Genomic DNA, 19287 nt, shown 5'->3' with positions numbered 1-19287 from the left:
GGCGGCGCAGTGACGTCATGGCGAGCGACGGGCTCGGGCTGCCCAAGGCTCTGCCTGCGCGGGAAACGCGGTCGGAGCAAAACCCAGCACGGGGGCCTGAGGACCGGACTTTTTGACCTTGGATGTCAGTGACAAGGGCGTGGAGTGTGTGGGGATTGTGTCCCGGGAGCTTCGGCTGCGCCTGGGCGCGAGTACCCCATTCTCGAGATGTCCCTGCCTAGGCTGGAGTGTGGACGAGCGGGACCTACCCAACCGTGTGTTTCTATGTGTTTGGGCCACTGGAAGAGTCTCCTACGGCAATGCCAGAAAGCTACAGTGACAAAGAGATTTTAGGTTTGACTATCATTCACCAAAACGTGAACTCAGTAACCAACAACTCCAGAAGTGGACTTATCCGTTTATTGTGACTTTTCTCCTGCCTGGAAGTTTGCTTGGGGATCCAGGCCATAAACCTGGTCTCAAACGCCTGATCCAAACTCTCTGGCCACTTCCTAAACAGATTGCCTGTTAACGCTCTTATCTTAAAGCTCAGGTGGCACCTTTGTGACAGGTTCTCACTAAATATATTTTGCTATGATCAAATTTTACAAAAATATTAACGTGGTTGCTTAGCTTGCTACCAGACACTAGTCCCAACTGCAGGAACATACATGCCACACAAAACCATTTACTTATAATTTGTAAATGGTGATGCAAAAAATCCAAAAGTTCTGAGTCAGGAGCCGTTACCTCCCGGATCCTGGATAGACTTGAAATGTTGGCAGAGGGCAGGCACGTTTAGGAATGGTTCCAGGTTGAATATGTCAAGGACAGCTCTCACATTCTTGATTTATAGATGGAAAATAGAAAAAGAATGGACAGATTTAGGAGGCCAGAAAGATGGCTCAGTCTGGAAATGCTTGATACCCTGATGTCTCCAAGAAAATGACAGGGCAATGTGCGCTTGTAATCTCAGCAATAGGGGGTAAGAGAAGAGAATCCTTGGTCAGGTCTTGCTGACCAACCAGTCTACATAAATCTCTTAGCCTCAGGTTCAGCGAAAAGACCCTGTATCAAAATGTAAGGTGGAGAGGAGCTGAGGAAGACGTATTTCATTGAACGCCTCATGGCTATCCCCACTCTGTAGCCAGTTCTGCTCCTGTAGGCACACATCCTCCACTACCAACCCCACACTTCCTCATTACAGTCCTACCACGTCCTTTCTGGGATCCTTAGAATCGGTTTCTGGCTTCTGCCTCTGCCCATGTCACCAACCAGAATAGCTTCCCTGGATACTATTCCTAGAGGGATGGAGACACCTCCCGGTTCGTTCCTTTAATTCCCCATTCTGGAATTGTCCTTTCTGTCAGAGCTGACAGAGCAATCTATAGAACACTGTATCTGGCTCGGAGCAGAATGTTTTGAAAAGGTCTCAAAGTGACATTTGGCAAAGAAGAACCTGGGCTTTTTAGTTAAGGATGGGGATGTAGGTTCTGTTCATTGTAAACCAACTGCATTGCAGGCAAACCAAACCTAGGCCCTCCTGTCGTCCATTACCGGAAAACCGAAGTTTGGACCTATGTATCTACCAAGGGTCAGAAACAGGAACTGACTTCCCACAAAACTCCAAGGGCCTTTTGTACACTCTAGCTCCAACTACAGTGGTTGTCTAACAGTGGTCCACTTCAGACGTCTCTTGACATCTGCCTCTTGCCCTGCCTGTTCTCACTTCCCAGCTTTGGGACTTTAGTCATTTCTTTTAGTGCTCATTCCAGGAAGGGACATGGGAATCTATCTTGTCTTAGGGGCCCATATCTGTGCCAACATCTCAGGAGTCCCGGGCAGTAGCACAGATAATCAAGGAGTCCTGGCAGCAGGATGTCAGGACCAAGTCTTCAGTTCCCTTCTGCACACAACAGACTTTAAAGGACCTTTGTGTTCAGATTCTCACTCTAAAATAACTTGGAGCTTTCCCTATCATTCTCCTCCCAGGATCCTTTATCTGAATTTCACAGATCAACCTACAAGTATGGGAAATATCAGCCTGTGACATTTCCTTGTGACAAGAGCCATGGAATACAAGATGAAAGACCCAAAGGCCATTTCAGCTTCAAGCCTCTAGTAGGAATTTTGTAGAATGGACAAAGTGGGGTCCATCAGGAGCTCAATTCTGTGAATAGTAGGCTCACCTGAACTCCCTTGAACTTTTATTTAGTGAAAAGTGAATTATCAAAGATTTCTAACAAATCCTCTATAACCTGGTGAGCACGATGAAAGCACTGTTTTAGACAGTTTAGATCAGCTGCAGACCCACTCACTTGGGAGTCTACTTTAGTTTGGGTTCTGAACCATTTCTTCAGTGTGTTATCACTAACTGACTGTTCTCCACCCTGCACCTAGCATTCACAACACAATTAGTATGACCAATGCATGTGAAACACCCAATACCTATCAGGCTACTGTGTATTGTTAGTCCCAAATGGGCAGACTTATTCCTACATTCTCCAGGCTTACTACAATGTCTGGGCACAGAACTGCTTCCCAATACACTGTCCTGTATTATATTTCCTGGCATCACAGTGGCTACCAACTCACAATCACCTTAATGAGAAGTGTTCTTTAAAAAACAAAACAAACAAACAAACAGCTTATTCTGTCATACAACACTAAAATTAAACGTTGATTCAAATGCAATCTTTGCCCCTCCCCTTTCTGAGACAGGTCTCTGAGACTATGTAGCCCTGGCTGTCCTTTAATTTTCTATATGGATCTTTGGGTTTGAGGTCTTCCAGATTCTTCTAGCTCTAGCTCTTCTGGGATTAAAGGCATGGGCTACCATGCCCAGCTGGTCCCATTTAATAGAAACCAAATGAAAGTTACATGTATTCACCCCAACAGTGCAGAATAGCATGCTATCTGTGGACACAACATTCAGTTCTTAAATGCTAGTTTCTAAGAGCCTCAAATGCATGTAGGGTTGACACCAGGCATCTTCAGTTGTTCAATGATCAGCAGCTGAGCTAATGCTAAGGGGATCATTAGCCAATCGGAACCACCTTTGAATCCAAGCAGTTTTACCAGCTTTTATTATAAACACCAGCACATTTCAAGTTCCCTCTTTTTGATCACAAATATAGGACTTTTTTCTTCTCCTCTTAAGTATACAGCATGAGACACAGTGTCTGGGCACTCCAGCTCTTACAGAAATTTCCTTAGGACAAACTTAGGGATAGTATCCACAGCCCACACCCTCAGCCACATCCTTCGACATCCAGATGGACAACTGCACAGGATGCAGACTCCAAGGAGGTTGGTACATAGCTTTGAACTTCAGGATAACCTGAAAAGGATGTCCCCATTGCCCACATTAAAAGGCTGCACACTGCCAAGTGCCACCTTCTGAGTGGGGCTGAGAGCAGCTCTTCTGAGGCTCCAGTTCCTCTTCTTGTTTGAACACATGGCTTGGGGCTTCCCAATCGGCAGCAAAGGGAATTCTGAAGAGAGCCGAGAATGTGCAAGGACCCATCAAGCTGAACAAGGGCGGAGCATCACCTCTGGAGGACTTGGGACAGCGCTTAGTTGGGGGATGTTAGATGGTGGCCTATTCCTTACCTGGTCTTATCCACAGTATTAAAATCCAAGATTCAAAATTCTACATTCAAAACTCTAATCTTGAAAGGCTTTGTCAAATTTAGATTTCCAAGTATCAGGAATTTTGAAAATATTTCTGTGAACTTAAGAGGCCAAAAGGAATGCTATTTGGGTCATGATTTCTAAATTTAGCTGCCCCCACCCCCATCTAGACCACTCTTTTGTTGGAAGACAGGTATTTAAAAAAAAAAAAAAAAAGTTCCCTGGGAGCAGCAGGCTAGGGGTTGAGTTCCCCCGTCAGTGGTCCTCCTCTCAGATGTGACATTTACAGTATTCAGGAGCTACCATGCCCTGCTCAGGAAGGGCACCTGTAACTGGACTTCATGAGCGGGTAAGACCATGAAGTAGCAGCCCCCAGGGTGGCACCAGGCCTGCAAAGCCCTAATGAGGCCACATGGGGCAGGCTGATGGAGGTAACCTCCCTGTTGAACTTTTGGGGAGGGGAGGTCAGGAACCACCTCAAGTCCCTGGAGCACCCTTTGCATTGATTGTGGGATCTGGGTAGAGAAAGGGGGGCTGTCTGAAAAAAAAGGGCAGGAGCCCTCCCCACAGGGGCAGCTGGCCAACGAGGAGGAGGACAGGAAGAGTGGGCTGGAGGCAAAGTGCTGTTTCTGACCCAGCGGTGACTGTCCCTTGTGGCATGGGTGACATTCACCTGTGAGTACTGAATATGCAAGGCAATGCTGAGATGCCTCCTCACTCTGCACAGGGACCCCTCCCCCTTTCCCCTTGGTGGTCACAAGCCTGGGACACTTCCCAGCTGCCACCCACACTGCAACTATGACTGCAGCCCCGACCTCTCCACTCTGAGCGAACAATCAGAACCATGTCTTACAAAGAACAGACTCCAAAAATATATATAAATAAATAAAAACCTTAAACATTCTTACAGGGATCTTAAAGAACAGAATACATGTTAAAAACTTCAGTAATTTATATCAATTTTAAGCGATACTTTATATACAATGGGGAAAAAAACACATGCATAGTCCAAATACAATGTTGAAAACAGCATTTTCATAACAAAAAAACCCCCGAACACTAAGTGTTAATATCATGTACATGAATTCAAGAAGGACCACCCTTTTTGTCTGTTGCACACAGTTTATTTAACAATATGATATAAGAAATGAGTTGGTACGTTACCATTCTATACAGTGATTGAATCTTCTTGAATTTTCTTATTTATAGTAATTATAGCGCTTGCATGATTTACACTAGAATTGCTTTTCCTCATTTCAAGTTTCACATAGAAGAAAGAAAAGAATGCTTCTTCTCTATTAACATTAGCATGGTCTAAGAGAGTGATCATCCCTATTTTTGTCTAAAACCAGTTTTATCAGAGAAACAAAGCAACAATTTCTACATCTGCAAGACAAGAGGCTGGCTTAAGCCAGCATGTATAGATAAATGTGTGTGGGTGTGTACATGTGTGCACGCCGGAGTCAATTCCTATCGTCCAGGGGTAATACTTGGAGATGCCCACAGAGTTCACTATAGAAAAAAATCTTCCCGCAACATCAGCTCGTTATCGGGACACATTATAAGATGCATTATTTCTGGAACCAGTTTCTGAGTATTATTTTTCTTTTCACTTTTAAACATAAATGTTTAAGTCTTGAAAATACAAATAAAAAATATGAATATAATGAACTTGTTTTTCCCATTAAAAAAAGGCATGAGTCACCAGCAATGACGACAAAAAAGAATCCAAACAACCCCCCACCCCCCAAACAGGAAAAGAAAAAAAAAAAAAAAAAAGAAAGAAAAAAAAAAAGAGAGCGAGAGAGAGAAAAAGCAGAGAGAGAGAGAGAGAGACCGACCAGATATTTAAATCAACTGGTTCTTAACAAAAAAATATATTCTTTGTATTGTTTCTTTAAACATCAATCCACCCTTCCATGCTTGGGAGTCACAGTCCCATCTAGGCTTAATAAAAAGAGCCCAGATGCCTGGATTTTCAGTACAAAAAGTCCAAGAACATGAAAGGGGAGGGGGGGAAAAACAAAAAACAAAAAAAATAAAATAAAATAAAATCCCCCAAACAAAAACAAACACCCAATGCTCTCATAATGCTACAAACCCTCCACAAACTTTTCTAGTGTGTCTCCCGTGGTATCACCAACCAGGGACAGTTCACTGGACAGCGCGCTCCTGTTGGGAGTATTCAGCTGGGGGAGCATTGCACTCTGTTCAGGGTTCCCAAGGTGTCCCTGATCCATGGAGCTGGCCATGGTGACTGCGAGTCCGGGGTGGGGGGAACCAGTCTGGGGTGAAACATGGTGTGGTGAAGGCTGGGGCTGTATCCGTGGTGACGGGCTGGAATGTGGAGGTTGGGATTGGGGCCGCGGAGACTGGACAGGGGCTGGAGACCGCACCTGGTTACTAAGGGATGTGGCGATCTGTTGGCCGGGGAGATGCGAGGCCTGTGGCTGTCCTGAGAGCATGTGCTGCTGGGGGCTCATGGGGTTCGGCTGGCCTGGGGACCCAATCTGCTGCTTCATCTGCTGCTGCTGCAGAATTCGCTGCTGTAGGGCCTGCTGAATGTTGGGGGTGCTGTCTGCCCCCAGCCCAGGCTGCCCCATTTGGCCAAGTTGTCCCATTGGTGCAGCCATCTGGCCCATGGAGCTGCCCTGGATGGGGAGGTGCTGTTGCATACGTTGTTGCTGCATGGCCGGGGCGTAGCCTCCAGGTCCTTGCGGCTGCTGGAACTGGCTGTGTCCTGCCATGCCCCCAGCCATGCTGGCACTGCTTTGTTGTTGCTGTTGCTGTTGTTGTTGCTGCTGCTGCTGTTGGTGCTGTAGCAGCTGTCTCCTCACCATTTCTCGGTACTGTGGATTCATGTTTGCCATGTTGGGGTTGTGTCCTGGGTTCATGATGTTCAGAGCCTGTCCCTGGGGGTTCAGGCCTCCCATTGCCTGTTGCTGTGGAGGCACACCAGGCCGTGGCACACCAGCTTGCATTGCATTCAGGTTCTGCAGGCTGGGTTGCTGGTGCATGCCGGGCTGGGGCTGCATACCAGGCTGGGACTGAAGTCCAGGCTGGGGCTGCATGCCAGGCTGATTGGCCACATACTTGGCTGTGCGCTGTTTGATGAAAGCTGCCATTAGCTGTGGGTTTGATTTGAGGATGTTCAGCACCTGCTGTTGCTGCTGAGGGGAGCTGGGTGACTTCAGGGTCCGCAGCAGGTCTTGCAGGGCACTTGGCGAGATGCTCCTTGGTGGCTGCACATTGGGCATCCGTGGCCCAGCCACAGCTGCCTGGGCCGGCATGGACATTACAGGCCTGGGCATGCCTGGCATTGGCTGCTGCTGGGGGATGGGTGCCTGCTGCCACTGCCCAGGTGGCATGCTAGACATGACAGGCCCACTGACTTGGTTGGGACGGGGCACATTCAGGCCCACAGGGGCCATCTGGCTCCCTGGGGTTCCCATACCTGCACGCCCTGGGGGCATGCCATTGTTGATGTTTGCTCGGTACAGGTGCTGCTGCTGCTGGGCCTCGCGCTCAATTTGCCGAGCTGCCTCCACTGCTGCAGGTGGGGGCTGGGCAGGGGGTGGGGGAGCTGGCACCTGGTTGGTAGGCTTCCCAGCAGACACTATCGTGGGGGGCTGAGTCCGGGTTACATTAGGGAAGCCAGCTGGTGACATGTTTACAGGTGAAGGCTGAGGCTGGGCAGGGGGCTGTGGTGTTTGGGGTGTGCTGGGTTGCTGCGTGGGGGTCCCGGGTGGTGCTGAGGTAGGAGAAGGCAAACTCTGCTGAGGCACATTGCGGGTATTCATGGTAGCCATTCGCCGGCGCATGAGCTGGGCCTGTTGCAGGCGATGTTGGATCTGCTGCTGGCGGAGCTTGTGTTTGATGTTGAGGCAGAAGGGCACAGGGCATTTATTTTCTTGGCAGTGTTTGGCGTGGTAGCAGCAAAGAGCAATGAGCTGCTTGCATACTGGACATCCTCCATTAGTCTTGCGCTTACAACCCTTGGTGTGCTGCACGACTCGTTTCATCTTCTGGCAAGATGGCAGAGAGCAGTTGGCATTGCGACACTGGCAGGCATGGACCAGGGACTGGATGCAGCGTTGGATGCTGAGACGCCGGGACTCCTGGGGGCTCTTGGATTGTGGCTCACCTTGACTGCTGCCCTCATCGTCTAGGCCTAGCCCCCACTTCACCATCTTATGGGTGTGGCTCTTGGTGTTGTAGCAATTGATACAAAGGTCATAGTCCTGTAGAGAAGGAAAAGGGACAGACCAATATCAGCACAGGTCCAGCATGAGTGGATTCCCTTGGGCATGGGACACACTATAGGTCCAAGGCTTGAGGAGTTAATAATGGTCCCTACTTCCTTCTTTATTTCATGTGCTTTGAGAAAAGCATCAAGACCTTACTTTGAGACTTAACAGCGAGAACTAAGAACACTGTGGCCATTTCCTCCAAGTACTACCAGAGGACATGGGGACACTATCCCCAGGAGAAAGTCATCAAATCATCCTTCCCCAACACAGAAGCTCAAGTGGCTGAGAGATGCTTGAATTTAGAAACTAAAAAGGAAGGATTAAAATTGAAGGGGGTCTTGGGAGATAGTTCAGTGGGTAAGAGGATTTGATGGTCAAATATGAGGACCCAAGTTTGGATTCTCAGCACTCACACAAAAAAATCCAGTGCCTGTAATTGCTGCACTGGACAGAGAAGAGGTAAGAGGACTGTTGCTTGCTGGTTATCAGCCTAGCACAAGGTTCAGTGACAGATACTTTCTAAGGAAATGAGGTAAAGATCTACAGAGCAATTCTCCTCTGACCTCAGTATGGATATACTCAAGTTATTCTACATACACACATACCACCCCCACACAAAGCTGAGGAGAAGTCCTATGGCTGAGTCTAGAAACTGTGCTCAAGCAAAGTACACATCAAGTCCTAAAATCAGAAAAGTAGAAAGAGAACAGAGAAGCCTGGAGAAAGAGGGAGAAAATCAAGAATTTAAATGTAAGCAAAGAAGGAAGGGCTAGGCAGCCTTTGCTCTGACCAGGACAAGCTGCTCTACATGGCTGAAGACAAGCTACCCACAAGGCAGGAGACAGTAAGCCTGCCAGTGCACACACAAGGACTAAGTATTCTAACCATATGCTATGATCCTGCCACTCGACCTGATCAAAGGTGGCAACCTGCCAGCAGGATGAAAGGCATCCTTAAGCCCCTAGCAAGGCTAGGAAGAGATAAATACACTGGATCCCTGTAGAACCAAAGTGTCCTTCCACATTCAGGCTACCTTAGCACATGGCCTGTAGCTGTAGTGGACAAGAGTACAGCTAAGAGGACAACAAGGGTGTCACTCACGCCTGGCTCCCCACGCTGGGAGAGATAGCACAAACAGTGTTGTGCACAGATGTCAACACCTGCATCCACTCCCGACGGGCAGAGGGCAATGCTAGAGTCTACACCTCCTCCGGGGAAGGTCAGGAGGGAGGTGGGGGACTTACCTCACACACAGTGCAGTGCCAGCGTGTCTCGACATGGTGTTTGCACTCATTGCAGGTGTAGACAAAGCGGTCCTGGCCCTGTGTGTGCAATTCTACCAGCATGCACAAAGTGGACCATTTGGAGCGGCGTAAGGAAGAGAACTCCCAGTGCTTGTCTCTGGCCAGGGTGAGGAAGGCATCACGCCCATCCATGAGGTCACAGCTGAGCAGGGGGTCAGGGTCCACGATGGGGGGCTGAGTGCTAATTACAGGCCCAGCATGCAGATGAATCACAAAGAAGACCTGAAAGGAGGAGCTGCATTAACCTCAGAGAGAGAGAGAGAGAGAGAGGCAGCATGTGCCAAGTGCCTGGCCACATTTTTCTGTGTAATAGGAGGCTAAACAAACCCAGCGCCTGCTTGAGGCCCTGGTTTCCTGGGATGGAACATAACCAACAATAAACCACACAATGTATTAACAAACTACTGTTTCACCTTCTACAGAGGGAGCCCTAGCATTGCAGGCCTAGTGCCTGCCACTCCTCTGGGTTCCAAGTATCCCCAGACCCTCCCACCAGACTATGCCACTACCTCCTTATGTTTTTCCATGGTGGCATACAGCTTCTGGGACAGGTCATTGGATACATTGGGCATGCTGGGCTTCTTCTTGTTGGCGCGGCTAATGCTGCTTTTGTTTTTGTTGGTCTTCTTATTGTTCTTTTTCTTGGCATTCTTGCTGTCACCTTGACTGCCCTGGAATCACATGCAAAGCTGTCAGAACAACATCCATTTCCTAGGCTGTGGGCTCCAGAGACCCCATATGCACCTAGGCCACACGCTGCCCCCAGAGGAATAAGAATGGAATCCTCCAAGCCCGTCTGGCTCCTTATGTCCTGTTACTTCTTCAGGATGTTAATTCAGAATCTAAGCTTAGCTTTAAGAGGAAGTTTTCTACCACTCCCCAAAATTCCACTGGACAAATGGGCTATCTTCCATCCTGCATGCTCAGTACCTGGTTCTTTGCCTTGGGAAGGCCTGCTCGCCTGTATGAATTTTCAAAAGACTCGGGGAAGGAGCAGGCACACCCAGCTGATTCTTTCCAGGTCCCACTCAACACCTGCACTAGGGTAGAACATGTCCAAGCTTGTCTTGCAATCTGTTGTTACTACTTTTCATCATGGTTTGGCTGAGGTCTAAAAGAGACTCCCCAGTTCAAGTGCTCCAATAATCCTGCTAGGAAAAGAACTTGGGGTGTCACCCATTTAGAATACAACATAGAAAAGCTAAGCAGAGCTAATCCAGAGAACTTCTTTACCCTGTAGTATTGGGAGTGAAACCAGAGCCTCATGCATGCTAAGCATGTGCTCTACCATTGAAGGACACCCTCAGCTCAAGACTATCACTTTCTCAAGGGATGTTACAGAACCTAGGTTTCAAACGCATCATGTTCCTGCCTCAGGTCCATGAGTCAAATCTTTTTTTTAAATTACTTTACCTATGTGCATGTATGTATGTACATTTATGAGTGTGCCACAGTGTCCACGTGGAGGTCAGAGAACAGTTTTCTTTTTTCTTAAAAGGGAGATTGTTCTCTTCTTCCACCATGTAGATTCTGGGACTTTAACACAAAGCAGAAGACACTTTTACTGTACCCATTTTACTAGCCCTCAAATAAATTGTATTTATTTTTTTATTTTTTTGAGACATGGTCTCACTATGTAGCTCTGGCTGTCAGGGAACTCACCGTGTAGATAGATAGACCAGGCTGGCCTTTAACTCAGAGATTTGCCTGCCTCTATCTTCTGAGTGCTGGGATTAAAGGTATGTGTGCCACTATGCCCATCTTCAAATAAACTTCGTAGTTTATTTTTATTATTTTCTGTTTTGGGTTTTTTTGTTTTGCTTTGTTTTTTTTTTCAAGACAGGGTTTCTCTGTGTTAACAGCTCTGGCTGTCCTGGAACTCACTCTAGAGACCAGGCTGGCCTCGAATTCAACAGAGATCTGCCTGGCTCTGCCTCCTGAGTGCTGAGATTAAAGGCGTGTGTCACCACCCGGCCAAATAAACTTTTAAAAGAAATTGTTTTTGAGCTAGGCATAGTGGTATCTGCCTTTAATCCCAGCAATCAAGAGTCAAGCTGATCTCTGAGTTTAGGCCAGCCAAAGCTACACAGAGAGACCCTTGTATCAAAAAACCAACAAAAAGAAGAGAGAGAGAGAGAGAGAGAGAGAGAGAGAGAGAGAGAGAGAGAGAGAGAGACAGAGACAGAGACAGACAGAGAGAAAGAAATTATTTTGGCCATCTGAAAACATGCACTTTAGTTATTTTTCTGGTAGAGTTTTACCTGTGCACAGTCCTCAGAGTGAGCTTTTTTATTCCCAAAGCTGGGATTGAATACATGATGTGGTGGTATCATGTCTCCCTCATTTAACATCACCAGAAACGCTTGTCTACTTCTAACTTGAGATTCTAATTTTTTTTTTCTGTTTGAGAATTTCATGCATGCATGCAATATGTTTTGACTAAGCACCCACTTCCTCTACTCCTGTTCCTCCCTAGAGAACCTGATTTTTAATGGCAAAGCAGCATCTTCTACAAAGTGTTAGCTATACTAAAGTTAACACCACTGTGAAGTCCAAGATATCCCTGAGGAAGGGGAGTCCTTGTTCTCAGCTGCACACTGAGAAACTGCACACACACACACACACACACACACACACCAACAAGTCTACTTGTCAACACTTTCCCTAGCAGACACCAAGTGCTTGGGTACACAGTGAAGGCTGGCTCAGGCACAAGCCACCCAGGTCGTCTGGATAGCTTCACTGACACCGTGCCAGAGACCACCTTGGATGGCTCAGCTTGCTCTGTATTCCCCGAGTCCCCTTCCCTTCACAGAAGGGCTGTCCTTGTGCTCTGCTCTGCTGTACACCAGTGACTCCCACAGTTGGCCCACATTCTACTTCCTCAAGTGATGCCACCACTGCTGTCCTTTACAAGTCCAAATGGTTCTGGGCTAGGCCACCTGTACTCTGAGGCCTGGCTTGGCCAGCGGCCTCTTGGTCACACGGTCTCCACTGCAATGTATTCTGAGCCAGCCACTGAGACACGCCTGTTCTTTTAAGGCCAATGTGATTATGGCCTCTCCTCTCCAGCTTCTTGGGAACAGTTCTGCAGTCAAGTAAGAAATCAAACCTTGAGAAAGTCAGACAATGGGGACCACTTGAGAATTCTTGAGAACCGCCAGGGATACAAGCTTCTGTTTCATCCTGGCCTATGCTTTCTGTATTAAAGCTGTCTTTCTGAAGACATAACTCAATGTGCACAGTGCTTGGCACATTGTAACCATTCAACACATCATGTGTGCACTGAGCATTCACGCTTACCCAAAGCTTCAGGTGTGGCCACATGCTGCCAGCAGCTCTAGCCCTGTTGGGGCCCAGGCCCAACCACTTCTGGAGCAATGCAGTCCATTCTTTATTTCTCCCTCACCAGTGAGGTCCAGCTTCCCACACTCACTCTTTTACCTCATGATCTCTCACATGCCATGAACACTCTCCACAGAAGTCACTGTACACACCTACCAAACCTACAATCCAACCCGTCTACGCCAGTGTCAGCTCTACCTGACAATCGCACAGTGCCTTGTGATCATCAACACAGCACACTTCCTCCTCTTCCTGGAAGACTCCACCCCCATAACTCAAGGGGGATCTCAGCTCCTCTGTCACTGTTTCCAAAGCCACCCTCAGACTTCCTGCCGTCTTCTTTACCTTAAGCTCCTTTCTTCTCTGAGTTGCCCCATCACCTGAAAACACATCATGCAGCTACCCAGGTCCTTCCTGTTTCTCCCAGTATAAGACACTTCTCAGGGAATGGACAAGGGCAGGTCTTGTTTAGTTCACTCTGCACTCCCTGGTACACAGGGAGAGCAAACAATGAACAGGCTGAGAGCCACAAAAATAAATAAATAAATAGATAAATTAATCAATAGACAGATAGATAGATAGATAGATAGATAGATAGATAGATAGATAGATAGATAAATAGCAAAGCAAAGCCACAAAATGAGGAGTTGTCACAACATGCAGCACAAGGCCCGGCCCTCCAGTTTCTTTAGGAAGTAACTTACACCCATCTCCATGTACTGCCCTGGCTCCAAAAGGTCACCATCTCCCATCTACTCTCCAGGTCTAACCACTAGGTCCCACAGGGAATAACTCTTGTACCGAGATAGTGACGTCCTCTGTGTGTGCATGAGAACATCCACAGAGAGAACCCGACAGCAAATGCAGACTTTCCAGCCTGCCACTCTGGTGGCATAGCTCTAGTGGGGGCTGTACCTCAGGGGTCTCACTAGCTGCAGTACTTTCTTCTTTTTTCCTCTCTTCTTCTTCTTGTTCTAGCTCCTTAATGCTTTCTTCTAACACATTAGGCCAGAAATCTCCTTCAAAATAGGGTAACTCCTTGGCACTCGTGAGTCTGTCTTCATTTGCTTGTTTGAAGATGTCCTAGAAGGAAGCAGACCAGAGGTGAGGTCAGGTTCCCTGTGGGCTACTGGGAACCTCATACACAAACCAGCTGTCAACTGACTGAAAGGCCCACTGCTTTGATCAACTGCACAGTTGCTTCTGCAGTTTCATCAGATGCTTTCAGGTTCTTGCTTTCTATTCTTGTAATTGATCACAGTTATAAAGCACATGAGTGCCCAAGGAAAATACACAAAACATGTCAATCAGCTGTGACAAAGCCAGCATCGTCCTTCAACAGGGTTACCTTGTAGTCATTAATGATCCTCTCTGCAAATGCCTTGTCCAGCATCTTCTTGTACCACTCCTGCAGTCGTTTTGGTTTGGGGATTTTCTGATCAGGGGGGTGGCAATGAAAGATGTAGTCATCTCCTTCACTTGGGGGACAGGCCCAGATGTGTCCTGTCACATACCTATAAGATACATACGAAAGAAGCCAGATAAAAGTGTCAGTGAACTCTGATCTACTTTTGAGGCAACTGCAGCTTACGAACAGGAACTAAAGCAAGGACAGAAATCAGTATGAGGGAAGATGAAAACAAAAGAAATGACTATAATGCTTGTATAGGTCTTCTAAAATACTTGGGCTCCAACCCAATAATGTGAAAGGTGTGTGTGTGTGTGTGTGTGTGTGTGTGTGTGTGTGTGTGTGTGTGTGTAAAAGCATTATCTTCATCATTTATAAATTCAACCCTAGATTTAGGACCGAGCACTTATTTGGAGCTGAGCCCGCCAGGACAGAGTAAAGGGATGTGAAGTCCATCTTCCTGCCTACTCTCCCTCCTGTGCAATGTAAGAGCAGCTCAGACAAGTCATTCTCTTTAGAGAACTCATGTCAAAGAATTTGATTCACTCTGTTCAAGACACTTCAGCAAACCTTTTCAGGTTTGGGAAAAGAATGTCACAGGTGTGGCATATAAACACATAGTACAGGAGAAACAAAAACACATAGTGGGTGTTCAATCAGTGAATTTCAATGACAGAGCAGAACGGACAATGTATATAGAGACAGAGAGCAGATTAGTGGCTGTCTGCAGGCAGGGGCAGGACAGGGAGCAGCAGGCAGCAGCACGAGGGCACAGGGCTCAGGTGAAGGAGGCCGAGTGTGCGACTGGCTGATGGGAATGGTCACACCGGTCACCAATGTCAAAAAGCACTGACTCCAAAACCGCTCACAGGCAAAAACAGGATATGCAGATTATGTCTCAACAAAGTGAAAAGAAAATGAGAAGCAAGCAAAGGCAAAGAGTAGACACTGCTCTTCGGGGTCGGACACAAGTGGGAGGCTCAGCAGACTTCTGAACCAATCTCAATAGAGCAGAATAAGACACATAAAACTAAACGAGAAAAATCACTATTTCACAAAATAGACAAAATGTTTTTTATTGATTCTGAATAATCGAGACTCACCCCAATTTCTTCACATACTCTAGGTATCCAATGAGGATCTCATGGTAAACAGCTGTCCGGAGGCAGCGGGGCCGGAAGAAATGAATACTGTCCAGATAAGATATGTACACACGCCTGCAGGGGTGGGGGTGGGGGTGTCATTTTTATTTTTAATTCAGGGTACCCCTCAAGCTTGAAAATAAACACTAACATCCAAAGCCCCCAGAAATAAGTTTTGATAGCAGTCACAGAGGCCACCTAACAGGATGTGAAAGACCCTAATCACAGTTCCATCTGAAAACTAAGGGAACAGAAATAATTTCCTATTGTCCAACAAAAGATAGGGGAACTTTCCCCAGGAGAGCAACTTGGGAGAAGCCACTTCTTTGCCCCTCTCACCCAAAATCCAGACTAAACAAACTAACCCCGGACCAGAGACACTTGGTTTGAATAGGGAATCTAGCTGTTGCTACCCTGGCTCCCCAGTGACCATCTTGATGAGACAAAACAGAACTAGGGCCATACACAAGCATGCCACACTACCACCAAGACCCTTTGTTTTCTGACAGTTTACAGGAAAGCAAAATTAATTGGTTTAGTAGGGTAACTGACTATTTAAATCCAGTACCAAAGCACACAGCTCTAAGACGCCCGAGCCTAGTCTTTTACCATCCAACATAAGGCTAAAAAGACACATTCAGAAATAAGATGGAAGACTACCTTGTATTTGGTGGGGGGCAATCAGAGCCATATTCTTGCACATGCATCCCAAAAAAGCACACATCGACTCCATCGATCTCCTCAAAAGCAAAGAGTGCTTTGGTTCGATACGGGAAAGATTCAGACATTTCTCCAGAATCCACAAACCTGAAACAGAAGCCAGAGCCTGTTCTGTGTAGAAGGAAGGCTCAAGGCTGGCAACCTCTTGCAACAACAGCCAGAGCAGTTTCAGGGCTGTGTTGCAGCTCTTCCTGGTCCTGTTTCTTAGGCAAGAGAGCCATCTCTGATAATGAATTGGGATTCAGAAAAGGTCACGTGCTAGTTACCACAAGCCTCCGCATTAAGGATGTCACACTTGAAGCCCTACAGAGACAGGAGTGGGGACTATCCCACAGTTTAAGACAGGAAAAGAACACAAACCTTGACTTCATCCCTGGCTTGACCTCCACAGTCTTGTCTGAGCTGGCCACCACTCTCACAAAAACCTCCCCAGCTTCAGGGTGATTCTGGCGCCGTAAAAACTTGTTAACTCGGTCTTCCAAGTGGTTTCCCAAGCGTGTGGTCTGAAGCCCTAAAAAATTCAGAATGAACAGAATTAGGCAGAGCGGTTGAAGCTGCTGCTTCACTGTTACTTTCAAGGACTAATGAGTGTTCTGTAAGCATGAAGGAGCGCCATCCTGTGACTTAAGTGTCTTATAAAGGAAAGCAGATGTGGGGCCTTAAGCACTCTGCTTCTTGTCAGCTATTAATTTGTCCAGGTTTCTGTCCATTTCTAACAGTAAGGGACAGGAGAAGGACAAAGATGGCCTGAATCTGACAGGACTAAGGACATTGTGCTTCTTGCCCTTCACCTCAGGTCCTGGGTAGCTGAGTGAAAGCCTGTGGGACAAGCCCTGCCCTGGGGCTATGTTGAGCAGAAGTCTGCTATGTGGAGGGCTATCTCAAGGATGCCAACAGGCAGATGGCTTATTGCTCCAGAATTACACTTGAGGAATGTTTAATAGCAACAAGGAACATGGCACACCCTTGGCCTAGTCAATGACACCCAGGGCAAGTCATTAAGCATCAGCCAAGGACTGCTTGCTGCCTTCTGAGCACAGTGCTCACCTGGGAGGCAGAGCAGGCATGGCATTAGACTCAGGCAACCTCATCTTGGTGATGTGGCCTGTCTTGTGCTGGCTCCTGCCACAGCACAAGTGATGTGAACACCAACCAAAGTCACTAGGAATAAACATCAGTATGGAAAACTGCTTTTCAGGGAAAGAGTACTAGATGTGAGATCTATAAAAAAATTTATTGATTATAAAAATGGATGCATTTTGGAGGGGTGGTGCTGGAGAACTGAACCCAGGATTCAACATATACTAGGTACTCTACCCCCTTCTCCCACATCAGATGATGGACCTCCCCCCGCCCCTTTCCTTTTGTAAAAAGGCAGTCTCTCTCATTATGGTCTCTCACAGGTCACAGGATGGCATGGGACTCGAGGGGATTCTCCTGTCTTATGCATGAGCCACCACGACACAACCAGCTTACGATGATAAAATTTTAAGTAAGTTTTCTTCTTTAATGACTTTTAATTTTTTTTTGGTTTTTCGAGACAGGGTTTCTCTGTGTAGCTTTGCGCCTTTCCTGGAACTCACTCTGTAGCCCAGGCTGGCCTGGAACTCACAAAGATCCGCCTGCCTCTGCCTCCCGAGTGCTGGGATTAAAGGTGTGTGCCACCACCGCCCGGCTAAATATTTTCTACATTCATGAAAATTGCTATAAAAAGTAAATCTAGGGGATTGGAAAGATGGTCCAGTGGTTAAGAGCACCTACTCTAGCAAAGGACCTGTATTCAGTCCCAATATCAGTATCAGGTACCCCATAGGCACCTCAAATTCCAGCTCTAGGGAATCTAACACCCTGTCCTGGCCTCCATGGGTACTGCACACACTTGGTGTACATACAAAAAAGCAGGCACACACATATATACAAATTTAAAAATAAATTAATATTTTTAAAAGTAAGTCTACGGAAAGTCTTAGAAAATTCCTTACTACTGTCTCAAGTAGTATCTAGAGAATTACAACTCATGTAAATTTCATTTTTCTGCAATAAATACACCAAAAGTGGTGCTTTGGAGGTATATTAAGTAAGGTATGTCTAAAAAGGTGGTTTAAAAAGAAAACAAAGGGCTGGAGAGATGGCTCATCGGTTAAAAGCACTGGCTGTTCTTCCAGAGGTCCTGAGTTCAATTCCCAGCAACCACATGGTGGCCTCCAACCATCTGTAATGAGAACTGGCGCCCTCTTCTGGCATGCAGGCAGAACACTGTATACAAAATAAATAAACCTTAAAAATAAAAAACAAAACAAAACAAAAAAACAAAATCCAATAGCAAAGGGGAAAAAAAAACCCATGGAAAAATAAAGATTTATAAAGTTAAAAGAAGTAAGGAGTGGATTTGAGATCTGAGATTATATTTCAGTGAGCATCACACTTCATAAGCTTGGTCAGGCTGAGCTCTGTGCCCAGCAGTCTTCAGAACTGAGTGACTGTTCTGACGAGAACAGATGTAGGCATAAAGGGCTTCACAAGACCACCATTCTTGCTGAAGTCCCTGAGGGAACTCCTGCACTGTGGGACAGCAAGCCTTGCTCCCCAGGAGATCGCCCTGAGAGCCTGTGACAGCACCTTTTCTGGATAGGGCTACTGGTTCTGAGCTATTGGAGAAGGATCTGCCAAGAAATGTTCTTTCAGCTTTTTGTTTTTTGAGACAGGGTTTCTCTGTGTATCTTTGGTTGTCCTGGAACTCAAGAGATTCACCTGCCTCTGCCTCTCAGTGCTGGGACTAAAGGTGTGTGGTACCAGCACCCACCTAAAGCTTTACTCTTCTGAAATTTTCTTTCTAAGCTTTGTAAACTGTTACTGAAAGCATGAGCAGGTCATGAAAGGATCAAGATGAATCACTTCAATGAAAAAAAGTACCAAGCACTGGAAAACCATCCATAGGAAAACTGCTGACATGAGCTCTACAACAGCAGGGAAAGGTATCCAAAAGAAGAGAAACAACAAAAGTCAAAGCACACAGAAACTTGGAGAAAACTTACTTTTAGCACTGAATTTGTTTTCTTTCCGAGGTCTGCCAGTTTTCTTCAAGCAGTTATCACACACAAAACTGCACAACAAATAATGGGTGTGATCAGATTATACTCAACAGTGCATGTTGCCAAACCAGTGAAATGCAGAACTGAAATACTTGGTTGGCAGTTTAAATCACATCATTGTGAAAAGAGTGAGGAGACAAGATGGCTTTGATTCTACAATTTGTAAAGCAGGCAAACACACGATTTAAATTTAGAACCAACTACCACCTCCCTTACTCGCTGAATTTTGCTGACAACGAACAAGACTCTGCACCACAGCCACCTCCCCCTGACTTGTGCACAGCTGCTCCTCCTTCCCAGAGATCACAGCAAATCACTCACCCTGAAGGCCAAATGATGTCATAGTGTAGAACGCAAATCTGATGCATCTTCCGGCCACACTCTTTGCAGTCAACAAAACTGGTAGACAAGAAA

The 19287-nt window shown here is 46.6% G+C and overlaps 1 protein-coding gene across 2 annotated transcripts in view; it reads right to left on the bottom strand.

Annotated features, from left to right (window-relative positions):
• Nucleotides 1–3036: 3036 nt before the first annotated feature.
• The window catches only part of LOC114710614 (CREB binding protein), a 143020-nt gene continuing 126769 nt past the window's right edge, over nucleotides 3037–19287 (bottom strand). The window contains exons 22-31 of one of the 2 annotated variants that reach the window (XM_028894800.2): nucleotides 19195–19272; nucleotides 18817–18884; nucleotides 16142–16292; nucleotides 15722–15868; nucleotides 15023–15136; nucleotides 13860–14025; nucleotides 13427–13594; nucleotides 9676–9837; nucleotides 9107–9388; nucleotides 3037–7853 (exon numbers count right to left, since the gene is read on the bottom strand). In XM_028894800.2, coding sequence (XP_028750633.1) covers nucleotides 5706–7853; nucleotides 9107–9388; nucleotides 9676–9837; nucleotides 13427–13594; nucleotides 13860–14025; nucleotides 15023–15136; nucleotides 15722–15868; nucleotides 16142–16292; nucleotides 18817–18884; nucleotides 19195–19272 — 3484 coding nt within the window. In that variant the 3' untranslated portion in view covers nucleotides 3037–5705. The remainder of the gene's footprint in view (nucleotides 7854–9106; nucleotides 9389–9675; nucleotides 9838–13426; nucleotides 13595–13859; nucleotides 14026–15022; nucleotides 15137–15721; nucleotides 15869–16141; nucleotides 16293–18816; nucleotides 18885–19194; nucleotides 19273–19287) is intronic. The other variant, XM_028894801.2, reaches the window with a different exon arrangement.

Source organism: Peromyscus leucopus, chromosome 8b, assembly GCF_004664715.2.
Source record: "Peromyscus leucopus breed LL Stock chromosome 8b, UCI_PerLeu_2.1, whole genome shotgun sequence".
NCBI classification, from domain to species: Eukaryota; Metazoa; Chordata; class Mammalia; order Rodentia; family Cricetidae; genus Peromyscus; species Peromyscus leucopus.
This window is presented reverse-complemented; position numbering and strand designations above follow the sequence as displayed.